Raw genomic sequence first — 12,792 nt, 5'->3', positions numbered from 1 at the left:
TGCCTCCGGACTGCCCAGCACCTGGCCATCCCACGTTAGTCACGGTTCAATGAGATAAGGCAGAGCTTTCTATCTGAGCCACCGCCCTGAGGACTCTCCAGGGCCAGGGAGTCTGATCCACTCTGTAATAATCAGATTATACTCCTCCTCAGAATCCTCTTTCCTCAAAGGGACCCTGGCCATCAGCCCAGGAGATGGGAAGTTTGGGGTAGGCTCCCAGTCCAGCGGGGTCCTAGGCGTGTCGTGTGGAGGAGACCAGCCATGCAGGAACTGCAGGTATTGAGCGTCCACTGCGATGCTCGGTCCTCCTCTGAGGAATCCATCCTGGGTCAAAAGTCCAACTTATGTGCAGCCGTGTTTGCACCATACGTTACCCATTGCAGCATTATTTATAATGAAAAAAAAAAAAAAAAAAACTTGGAAACTACGAGATGTTAAGCGGTAGGGGATTGCTTAGTGCTGATCCATCCCTATGAGGTAATGCCTTGTGGGCATTAAATCATGCTGGAGAATGCGATCCATTGACACAGAAGATGTTCCAGATAAATTGCCAAGGGGTGAAAGCGTACAACAAAATGTCTTCAACTGGGTGACCATGCTTTTTGTAAAACTGAAGGAAACTAGAAGAAAACGTTAACAGTGGTTATTCTTGTGGGGCAAGGAGGGGGGTGATTATGGGCCATTTCCCGTTTTTTTTTTTTTCCCCCGCTTCTTTGTTTCCAAATTTTCTCCATGGCTTGTGTATTCTTTTTTTGTATTTTAAGAAGACATTTAAATAAAACCATGTATGGCTTATCATTGCTTTCAAAATGTGGGACTTAAAAAAATTGAAAAGGTCATCTAGACTGAAAAACATGCCACGTGTTCTCATAATGCTCTTCCCTTTTTTAGGTCCTTGGCTGTTGAGTGGGAGGAGAAAGAAGAGGGCAAGGCGGAGGTTTTGGTGCTGCTGAGGATGAGACCTCTGAGCTGAGGCTGCTGAGATGTGAGAAGCCCCACACCCAGGTGAGCTGCTTTCTGCCCTCCACCTTTCCCAGACACCCGGCTCCTCCTGTGGCCACGACGTCCAGGGTCTGGCCTCTGCCGGGTTCTCTGACGGTCAGCCCCAGGCACAGGTCTCCGTGCATCACTTCCAGAGACTTCTCACTTCCGGCTCCAAAGAGCCAGGCTGTCAGGAGGCATCATGGAACCAACTTTGGTCCAACATTCAGGCTTTGGTCAGAGAAGCCAGGCAGGCGTGGAGAGAATTGAGCTGCCGGTACCCGTGGCGTAAACTCTTCCGACCGGTACTTTCCAGCTGCCCACGTGGTGCCCCCGAGCTCGGAGGTGGGGGGAATCAGATGCTCGCCGGGGACCTCACAAGCCATAGCGAACGAGCGCTGCCAGTCCCTGCCCTAGCTCTGCCGTCACACACCAGCCCCCTCAGCAGCCGCATTGCCCAGCAGGGTCCAGACACCGAACCAGGACTTTCCCAGTGGGCTCTGGGCCCAACACCACACACTGAACCCGACGGGGGTCAGGGAGACTCACGCCCGAGTCTGCCCCATCTTGGTCAAGGCACCTGCCTTCCCCGGTCTGTGTCCCTATCAGCTCTTGTCCAGTGGTGGCCAGGAATCTCCACTGAATGTTATAGGATGCCCGCAATCAAACCCCCTTTCCCTCTCTCTTCCCCATCCTTCGGGGATCCTGACTGACTCCTCTTCATGCTGCTCTGGAGTGACCCTTCTAAGATCCCGGGGGAATACAGACCTCCCACCGCGTCTCAGCCCCCTTTGTGGGCCTGGGGGGCCTTCTGGGTGACTGTTCCTTCTGTCACTCCCAGCGCCTCCACCCGCTCCCCACCCTCAAAAACCAGCCACCCCACGACCTGCAGTTCCCAGAGCAGATCTGCCCACAGGACTCTTAGCTAGAATGTTCTGGGCCTCTCCCGCCTGGTGGGTTTCTATTTAAAAGCACTATCACTTTAAAAATGGGGCTGAGTCCCCAAGAGGCTGGTCTGCTGGGAAGAAACCTGAGCGGCAGGTTCCTCCCTGCCTTCTCTCCGGGAGAATTCGCTTGTCCGAATTGCAGGACCGCAGAAGGCAGAGAAAAGTGACTGCTGGGGCTGGGTGGGGCCAAGGATGCTTCCGGCCCTCCGGACTTGTGACCTCACCAGCCCCATGACAGCCAGCAAGTGGGAAGTGTGGCCTCCACAGGTGAAGGTGCGCGGGGCAGGGTGGCCCCTCCATCAGCCAGAATCTGATGCTCCAAGCCAAGTGCCATGAGCCCCATCCAAAGCCTCCCCAGCATGGCACCCCCCCCCCCAGGAATAGGGTGCTCCCAGGGCGAGGGAACCACCCTTTGTACACGTGGCCGTTAGAGACAGGGAGAGTGGAGAGAGGCCCACAGTCGGCGCAGGAAGAGACTCCTCGGACCCAGCACCAAGGGACAGCCCCCCCAGTGCCCACAAATTTCCCTTTAGGGAACCAGCATGAACATACAGCAGCTGCCCAGCCCCAGACCTGACACCCCTGGCCCTTCCTGGCTTTTACTGGTGGTGGCATTGGTGACCGTGGTGCCATTTCAAAGCTCCAGGGAGAGGTACGCTCCTCGGACCTGCTCACTCTGAGCTGTCCGGACATCTCTGAGTCTGGCCTCTGAGTGGGGTCAGTGCAGATAGCTCTCCTGACCTCTGAGAGCTTCGGGGGCCTGAGGGGAGGGAAGCTCAGACAGACTCTCTGTGCCACCCACACAACCATCCACAGGATCTGACTGATCCCCGACTCTACATCTTATAGCCCCCGGGGTTGAGGGTGCAGGGTCCACACCTAGCCTGCTGCCTGTCCTGGCCTCCAGCCCCGGCGTTGGCGCGTGTGGGACCCTCCCTGCACCCTCCCAAACTGGCGCTTTCTGCTTTTGGAGGTTGTGGCCTTTGCATCTCAGGGTGCCCCATGGCCTCCCACAGAGTCCCACCCTTCTCGCTTCCCCTCCACCACAGGTGTGGGGACAGGGCGACCTCCTGACTGCTCAGAAACCCATCTTAGCTCTGGAACTGACTCAAAGCAACGATCACACCTCCCCCACATTCACACATGCACCCGCTTGCACCCTCGCCCTGGAAGAAGTCTGGGAAGTTCCCTTTGGGTCAAGAGGCTGAGCTCCAAACCCCCACACAGCCTGGTCCCCTCAATCTCAGACATGGCCTGGACCAGCCACACAAGTGCTGGCTACCACCCCAAGCATCTTTAAGTCACACAGAAAGGATAAGAGGGCCTGGAGGCCTCTGGACAGTTAGGGGCCACTAGGGGCCCCTTTCCATCACTCACAGATTGGAGTTAGATAAGGATTTCAGTCTTTAGAATGAAAAACCAGCTGCCAACATAGAGGAGATACAAATTCTGGTTCTCAAACTTAGCTGCCAGCTAGAATTCCTGCTGCACATTTGTGCCTGTTAAGTGCTAAGTCACGTCTAACTCTTTGTGACCTCACTGACTGTAGCCTATCAGGCTCCTCTGTCGTTGGGATTCTCCAGGCAAGGATACTGGAGTGGCCGTTTCCTCCTCCAGGGGATCTTTCCGACCCAAGGATCAAACCCTCATCTATTATGTCTCCTGCATTGGAAGGTGGATTGTTTACCATTAGTGCCACCGGGGAAGCCCCAGAATTGCTGGAGGAGCCTTAAAAAAAAAGATCTCAGTGCCCAAGCTCTGCCCCAGATGGAATCCATCAGTCTCTGAGAAGGGACCCAGCCATCGGCATTTTCAAGGCTCTGGGGACTTTAATATGCAGCCATGTCTGACAGCCAACACCCATAATAGGTTCTCAAGGTGGGGCCTCATGCCAGCAGCATCAGCACTCGTGAGAATGTGTACTCCACGCCTGACCCACTGGATATGAAACCTCGGGCTGAGGTCAGTGCCCTGTGCTTGGGCCAGACCTCTGAAATGACCCAGGTGCACACGGGAGGCTGAGAAGCAGCGTTCCAGAAGGAGTTAGTCAGTTCGGGGCTAAGGGCGTGAACAGTGGCTATCCCAAGACCGGACAGGACTCACGCAGAACACAGTAGAGGCCCAGCTGCTCGTAGCCCTCGCAGCAGTCGGTCACATTCCTGGGCTCCGGAACCTCCACCGCCAGGTACCGGGTCTGGTAGACGGTCTTGGGGCAGCGCCGCCAGGGGATCCAGCCGCCGCAGGGAACGCGGGTCAGGTGGGACATCTGCATAGCCTCCACGCTCTGCACGCTCCGGATCACGCTGTAGTTGCACAGACGGAAGCCCAGCAGAGAGAGGCCTTTTTCTACAAGGGAGGGAGGAGGGTGGAGAAACAAGAGAAGAAAATGCCAGGATCAAACCATCTGAGGGGTTCTCCGCAAGTCCCCCGCTTCTGCAAGAGCAGGTGAAGCAAAACCCCTGCACAGGGCAGACCCCAGGGGATCTGCCCACTGGCCTGTATCTGAGAAGGCAATGCAGGCATGGAGACTCAAGAGATAAAGCATGACACCTGCGCTGAGCAATCGTCCTCTGCAAGGCAGGAGACGCCTCCCAGCCTGACCCTTGCTCCCTATCCTAGCGGTGCTGACTCTACACTGGAGGGAGGGATACACAGGAGCCAAGCATCTGGGGCTCATGTCCTGGGCTCTGCTTCACGTCCTCAGACTCTCTGGGCCAGAGAGACTGTGCACACCTCTCATCTCCACAGTAAGGGCTGTCACGTGGAACATGAATACATAGCAGTTCCCTCAATGAATAGACCAGCCCAACATGTGCTGGGCACACTGGCAGTGACACCCATTTCAGAATGAGATGGAAGATAAACACACAGGTCAAGCTCATGTGAGACGTGCATAGACAGTAAAGTGCAGTCTGACTGTTGCTATTGTCAGCAGGAGATGAGGGTACGGTGCCTGCAGTGAAACATCCGGGTAGCCTTATCTGGCCCTGAATGTCTTTCACCTGGAGCTTGGCTCCTGGCACAGACACCCATGGCCTTCACCAGCATCATCACTTGGTTCTCGAGACCCTGTGGCCCCTGCTCCCACCAGCCCCGTGCCTCAATGTCATGGACCAGCTCCCCTGGGGTCCTGGGCTGTTCTATCTGCCCAGGGAGCCTCTACTACCGCATGGAGCAGGGACCATTATTATGGGCTGAAGGATGGTGGCTGTTGTTCAGTGGCTCAGTCGTGTCTGAGTCTTTGCGACCCCATGGACAGCAGCATGCAGACTTCCCTGTCCTTCACTATGTCCCAGAGTTTGCTCAGATTCATGTCTGAGCATTCACATTCAGTGAAGCTATCTAACCATCTTGTCCTTTGTTGTCCCTTTCTCCTCCTGCCCTCAATCTTTCCCAGCATCAGGGTCTTTTCCAATGAGTCAGCTCTTCACATCCAGGCTGAAGTGTGTCCCACCCCAAATTCACACACTGAAGTTCTAAGGCCCAGGACCTCATAATGTGACCTTAATTGGAAGTAGGGTTTCTGCAGACATAACGGTTGAGATGAGTTTATACTGGAGCAGAGTGGCCTCTAATGCAACACGACCAGCGTTCTTATGAGAGGGGAAATTGACACAGGGAGATAAGATGGGAGATGAAGGCTGAGATCAGGGTGATGCTCCTACAGGCCAATGTCACTCAAATCACAAGCAGACCCAAGCCCCCGGAAGCTGAGGAGACATGTGTCTAGGACAGACCCACGATCCCAGACTTAGGAGGAATCCACCGTGCCCACACCTTGATCTTGAACTTCTGGCCTCCAGCCTGAGAGGGAATAAATCTCAACTGTTAAGTCCCCCAGGAATCCCTGGTGGCTCAGTGGTAAAGAATCCTCCTGCAATGCAGGAGACCCAGGTTCAATCCCTGGGTCAGGAAGATTCCCTGGAGAAGGAAATGGCAACTCATTCCAGTATTCTTGCCTGGAGAGTCACATGGATGGAAGGGCTTGGAAGGCTGCAGCCCTTGGGGTCACAAAGAGTCAGACACAACTCAGGGACCAAACCACCACCACCAAGCCCCTCAGTCTGTGGTTCTTTGCCGAGGCAGACCCCGGGGCTGACACGGGGACCGTGGGGTGCCCTCCACATTTGAGGCTAGTGTGGGACTCACTGCATTCATGGGCTGTGAGTGAAGGACAAATGAATGACTTGACTGTATCTTCGGTTTTCATATACTCAACGTCATATAAAACTCTAAGCTCTATGATACTGGGTAGGGGCTCTATGTTATAGTGTAAACGTTCAGGGAGAAGCCGGATTTCTGGGGCAGAGCTCAGAGGGGACATCGGAAATCACCTTCATCCCTATGCCAGGACCACACCCTTGGAGACTCCCACCTTTGTCCTCCTGGGTGCTCAAGTGCACAGGCGTTAAGTCACTTCAGTCGTGTCCGACTCTTTGTGACCCCATGGACTGTAGCCCGCTAGCTCCTCTGTCCGTGGGATTCTCCAGGCAAGAATACTGGAGTGGGTTGCCATGCCTTCCTCCAGAGGATCTTCCTGATCCAGGGATTGAACCCACGTGTCTTATATCTCCTGCATTGGCAGGCAGGCTCTTTACCACTAGTGCCACCTGGGAAGCCCATGGGTGCCCACAGGCATGCAGAAAGCAAGGCTCGGGGGGTTGGTGATGCCCAGAAGAAACGAGGCCAAGCCAGCCCTCATGCCCAGGCTGGTGGCAGAGCCTGCAGCCTTCCTCTGGACAGAGCCGGGTGCTGAATCCCACCACCCCAGAGCGAGTCTACTCCCAAGCCACATGGTGACCTCCCTGGGGATGGCAGGCCCCTGGGGGTGGACGCAACCTGCACCCACCAAAGAGCGGGTCCCAGGAAGCCTTGGGAGGGACCGGGAGGCCCCTGGCTGGGTGGGGTGCGGCAGCAGCAGGTGGCTTCCGAGGCCAGAGCTTAGAGGTGACTGCGGGGGCTGAAGAAGACGTGCAGTGAACGGGTCACCGTGGAGCAATGGGGTGAAAAGGACAAAACTTCCTGCTTGGAGAAGTTGGTGAGGCTGACCTAGACCTTGTATTTCATCTGAACTGAAGACAAGATGCAACCACTGATAAAGATTACTCCTCTGCCTCCAGAAAGCCTCCGGGCCTGATAATGACAAGGTCCCAGCTGATCCTCAGCAGAGCCCTCCTGCACACAGACATGAGCACACACACACACACACACACACAGATGCACACACACACACAGACGCACACACACACACACAGACGCACACACACATGCACACAAACGCACAGACACATACACACAGACGCACACACACACACACAGACGCACACACACATGCACACAAACGCACAGACACACACACACACAGACGCACACACACAGAGACACAGGCACACATACAGACACAAACACACAAACACATAGAGACACACAGACACACACAGAGACACACACACACAGACACACAGACATAGATACAAACACACACAGAGACACAGGCACACAGACACACACAGACACACAGACACACACACACAAATCTTTCAAACTACACTTGCCTCTCCTCGTTTCATTTTTTACATTCTGCTGGAGGCCACCAAGTCCTCCCCAGGCCTGGCTTCTTGCCGGAGCCCACCACAGAAGCCACTGGGCATAGCCTGCTGCTCAACAAATCCTTTCAGGAGCACAGGAGGCGGGGTTCCCGGGTTCTAATTCCAGAGGGAGAAAACCTAAGTGCTCTGGTGGGTGCTGAGGTCAGCACTCACACCAGCTCCACAAATACCAGCCGTGTGGTTCTGACCTCATTTCATGTCCCTTCAATGCCCTGGTCTTGCCTTTTGTAAAATTGTAGCTGTGCCTGGGACTGTAGGAGGATTAAATGACATCACGGCCGTCGCCCCAGTCTGTGGAACCTGGGAGTAGACAGACCTACATCCCTGATGGACCACTGAGCTGCCCCCACCCAAGTCCTCACGCGCACGAAACGCCCCCTGAGATCTCCTCTGGCTTCCCGACAGTCCCATCATCCTGCCACTGACCTGAACGATGTGCACATTACTCATTCTGGAGGAAATACCAAGTTTTCTTACAAAATCACAGTTCATAAAAAAGAAATAACAAAATTCTGCCTAGTTGTGAAGAAATTTTAAACCAGTTCAAAACTGAAACTTAGAATAGGAACAGAATGGCTCTGTTTGAATTCCCAACAGAATAAGATGGATGTGTAGGAGAAAATGACTTAAAAGCTTTGCAATCTCAGTGCTCTGAAATCTGGGGCTTGAGAATCTCAGTGTGTTTTTGGCAGCTGACACGTGTCTCTAAAAGGCCCTGGATGTGTTCTTCACACTTCACATACCCCTGGGCCACAAGCTCCCTCATTTAATGTCGAGGAAATGGGGTTGGCAGAGCCCCAGCTGAGCGGGAAGACCCACATCCTAAACCCCCCTCCCTGGTGCGGGAAAGGGGGTCAGAGTCTGGGTCTAGGGCAGGGTCGTCCTAGTGGAAATCTTGCCCTTGGCCAGCTGAGTGGCCCTCTGTGCGTCCCTGGCCACTCTGCGTCTCCCTCCCCTTTTCTGTAAATTGAAGACTAATGTGCCAAGGCTCCAGGGACTTCAATTCTCAGTCTCCAGGCATGTGCTGCTCTCAGCAGGCCTATAGCATCTGTGCCACTGGCAGAAATGCAGAGCTCTGGGTCCCACCCCAGACCCCATGACTCAGAACCTGCCCTTGAACCCCACTGACCCCCAGCTGATTCTGAAGCATTCCTATCACCTCTTTTGCGGTGACAGAAAGTTTGCCCGAAAAGGAGCAGACCCTGACTCTACCAGCAGGTGCATCTGTGCCTGCCCCCACTCTCAGCAGGACTGTTGTCCTCAGGAGACCCTCTCCTGGGAGCCCTCGCCCCTCCAGCATCGCCCACACAGAGCCCAGACCCCTCACCTGTGAAGCCGCTGGCCTGGCTTGGGTTCACAATGATGACCAGGGCCAGCAGGGCCAGCCCAAGGGTCCTGAGCATGGCTAGGCAGTGGTGGTGACTCCAGATCTCTCCTGAGTGGCAGCACGAAGGGGCCTGGGCTGCCTGGACCCAGAGAGAGGGCCTGTCTCTCCCCGGCACCACTGACCGTGGCAGGTGCTTCAGACACGAGGGACTGCCGGGAGCAGTCCCTTATGCCTGCTCGTAAACACCAGCCACCACTGTGGCCGTGTCCCCCGGGTCACCAGGGTGTCATGGCCCATCCTCCATCCAGGCAGATGGCATCTTTCAGGAAAGGTGAGTACCCACCTGTCAGACTACATCGCTGGGTCCCATCTCGTTGTTACGCAAAAAACACATCTCAGACCCGAATCTGACTCCCTCCATCAAGTCCAAAGTATTCTCTTACCTTATCGTCGTGAACTGGCAGGAGAGAACAGCAGCAAATCAAAGTGGTACATCAGATTCAGAGAGCATCCTTTGCACAATTGGACAAATAGATCAAAAGCCATAAACCTACCCCTGTGACCCAGCGATCCCTGCCTGAGGCTGGGTCTGAGGGCCATGAAGCTGCGGTCTCAGAGCTGTTCATCACTTGCCAGAATTTAAAGCTGTAGGGTGTGGAAGTGAGCCTTCGGGAGGAAGGGGGGTAGTAAGTTAGTACAGAGCATGTGAATATAACATCGCCCAGACATGCACCCCGGGAGGACACTTAACAGTGTGGAAACAGCTTCTCATCTTGTGACATCAAAGCAGAGCCTCAAACAGTTCTGTCTCCAAAAAAAATAACAAATCCATGATTCTATAAAAGTGGGCCCAGCCCAAGAAGGGCCAGAGGAATAAAACATGGTAAGGATGAACTGATGCTTTCAAACTGTGGTGCTGGAGAAAACTCTTGAGAGTCTCTTGGACTGTAAGGAGATTAAACTAGTCAATCCTAAAAGAAATCAACCCCGAATATTCATTGGAAGGACTGATGCTGAAGCTGAAGCTCCAATACTTTGGCCACCTGATGTAAAGAGCCAACTCACTGGAAAATACCCTGGTGCTGGGAGAGAATGAGGACAGGAGGAGAAGGGGGCGACAGAGAATGAGATGGTTGAATGGCATCATCAACTTAATGGACATGAGTTTGAGCAAACTCTGGGAGATAGTGAAGGACAGAGAAGTCTGGTGTGCTGCCGTTCATGGGGTCGTAAAGAGTCAGACATGACTGAGAGACAGAACAACAACAAATGATGACAGAATGATTTATTTCAGTAGCCATCATGTGTAAACTGAATTTGTAAATTTCATATCATATACTTCCTAGTCAGTGCCACTTTCTTATTCCCCTATTGGGTCATTTTTCATCACATGGTACAATTTTTAATATTAAACTAGGCACAGTTGTGAACATTATACAAAGATCTCATTGGTTCTAGTGAGAAAACTTTCAAATAGGATAATAAAGATCCAGCTCGGCTCCATGGTTCAGATGTATATTTCCCTCATGCTCAGCATACAGAACAGTTCTGCCAGGAGGGCCCTTCTGGCCTAACTCCCAAAGAACATGACTACATCTTTAATTCTCCAGAGATTAACCCCTGAGATGATTAAATGCTCGTTTGCATGGTTAATGACTAGATCACAGATGCCAGGATGAGGAAAAAAAAAGAAGGAATTGGAAATAATCGTACAGTTAAGGGGCTCAGAGCGAGTCTCCTGGGAGCCAGTACCCTTTATAGAAAAACAGTACTCCAGGATTGACTCACAAATCCTGCTGCTCTAACGGAGGTTTAAAAAAAGTGTCAATGAGAAAAAAATGCAAGCTAAAGTTCTAATAGAACATTCAAGAGAATAAAGTTCAATTAGCAGTAACAGAATAAATGTGTGTATGCGTGTTACTCGCTCCGTCATGCCCAACTCTTTGCAAGCCCATGGACTGCCAGGGTCCTCTCTCCATGGAATTCTCCAGGCAAGAATACTGCAGTGGGTTGCCATTCCCTTCTCCAAGGGATCTTCCTGACCCAGGGATTGAACCCGGATCTTCAGAGTTGCAGGCAGATTCTTCACCAGCTGAGCCACCAATAGGAAAAGTATTACAATAACACTAAATATGAACATTTAAAATATGAGTTGAATCTGTATCCCAGTATGCTATCACCTCTTAGAACTTTTGCTGCTATAAGATACAAGCACTTCTCTAAGAGATGAGGTGGAATCAAACATAATCTTGTATTTTGAAACTGGAAATTGGCCTTGGGCACCATTTTTTCTCATCTTCAGAACCACCCTATGAAGTAGGTCCCTTATCTTCCTTGTACAGATACAGACTGAGAGTCCAAGAGGCCCTCAGCAAGTGGGATTCAGTTCTGAAGCCCACATTCTTCACACTCCACCCCTGTCTGGACACAGCTCAACCAGGAGAGAACCCAGCCTCAGACTCAAAGAAGGGAGCAAAATCCAGACCTTTTGTCTGCTGAGCGCTTCCTGCCAACTAGAAATGGTCCATGAAATATTGTTACAGCATGCTTTCTCTTCATATCAAAACCATGGGATTAAAACTTCCCTCACTCTCGGCAGCCTGGTCTAGCTGTCCTCTCTCACCCTGTATTTGCATCCTCCGGGCACAGGCAGAGTAAGCGTGTAGGCTGTGTGTTTCTGGCCCATCCACAGAAAGGTGTTTCCCTCCAGCGTGCTTTTCTGCCTGATGCCACAGGGATTTCCCACATTTGACTTTCCCCTGTTAACACGCTGAGGAGAAAGAACCATGCCCTGTAACCAGCAGGGCGATGGATGGCCCTCCAGGACGTCACCTCTGGGTGCATCTGGCCACTGATTCAACCAGCAAAGGGCCCCCAGGTGCCCCTTCTGGAGTACAAAGTCCAGCACCCTGCCGATGCCGTGTCCAAGAACGAGGGGGCTGGGGGAAGCCAGCAGGGTGCAGGCTGGATACAAGGACCTGCACACACACTCGTTCACACTCATACACTCACACCACAGTATCCACACATGTAGGCACGTTCACACAGTCACCTATGACACACTCACACTCACTCTCACACATGCAGGCTCACTCACACATGTCCACATTCACACCCACATATGTGTGTGTGTGAGCACACATGCATGCTGGCACACACGTGTGTGTGTGTGTGCTGTCTCACAATGCTTGCTGACACACTGCACAAGCATGCTTGCACACTCACAAGCTCACATGTGTGCCCGTATGTGCAGACACATACCCTTGCACTCTCTCACACACATACAAACAGGCAGGACGAGGGTGAGCTCCCCGACCCTGGAACACACATCTTCAAGAACGGAGCTGTGCCCGCCGCCATCGGTGACGGAGCCTGAGCTGAGCCATCTGGAGGAGGAGGGGTTGAGTTAGGTGACCTCCAGAGGGCCTTTCTACTCTCTGGCTCTGAGATTCTGTGGTCCTAAGAGCGAGGTTCAGCTGACTCCACTACAGAATCACACCTGCCGTTACCCCACAGGCCAGAATGTATACATGCCCAGGGTCAACCTGGGATATGGCATCATGTGCGTCTGCGTGTGCAGGGTCATTACGGGCTCCAGATGTCATCTGGGGCAGGGAGGGCATGGGCGGCTTTGCTCACAGCCTCCTTTCTAGAATCCTGCTCCACACGCAGCCCAGGGGACCACTGTCCACCAGGAAGGGCGGGCAGGTGGGGCCATGGGGTGCCAGGTGCTCTCCTGCTCTCTCTGACCCAGGCAGGGGCGGGATGCAGAGAAGAGGCGTGGGTGGCAGAGGTGGGGATGGAGGGTGAGAGCTGCATGTGGCACCTGGGGACGGGGTGGGGTCTGGAGACAGCTGTTTGTTGTCCATGGTGAGGTTGGTGCTGGAGATGGGGAGGTGCTCCCATCTCTAAAGGGTCATTTCCAGGG

The 12,792-nt window shown here is 53.3% G+C and overlaps 1 protein-coding gene across 1 annotated transcript in view; it reads right to left on the bottom strand.

Moving 5' to 3' along the window:
- The window catches only part of UMODL1 (uromodulin like 1), a 76,743-nt gene extending 67,803 nt beyond the window's left edge, over positions 1 to 8,940 (bottom strand). The window contains exons 1-2 of the mRNA XM_065943291.1: positions 8,865 to 8,940; positions 4,032 to 4,274 (exon numbers count right to left, since the gene is read on the bottom strand). Of these exons, the coding sequence (XP_065799363.1) occupies positions 4,032 to 4,274; positions 8,865 to 8,940 (319 nt within the window). The remainder of the gene's footprint in view (positions 1 to 4,031; positions 4,275 to 8,864) is intronic.
- Between the last annotated feature and the right edge of the window lie 3,852 nt (positions 8,941 to 12,792).

The sequence above is a fragment of the Muntiacus reevesi genome, chromosome 8 (genome assembly GCF_963930625.1).
Source record: "Muntiacus reevesi chromosome 8, mMunRee1.1, whole genome shotgun sequence".
Lineage (NCBI taxonomy): Eukaryota > Metazoa > Chordata > Mammalia > Artiodactyla > Cervidae > Muntiacus > Muntiacus reevesi.
This window is presented reverse-complemented; position numbering and strand designations above follow the sequence as displayed.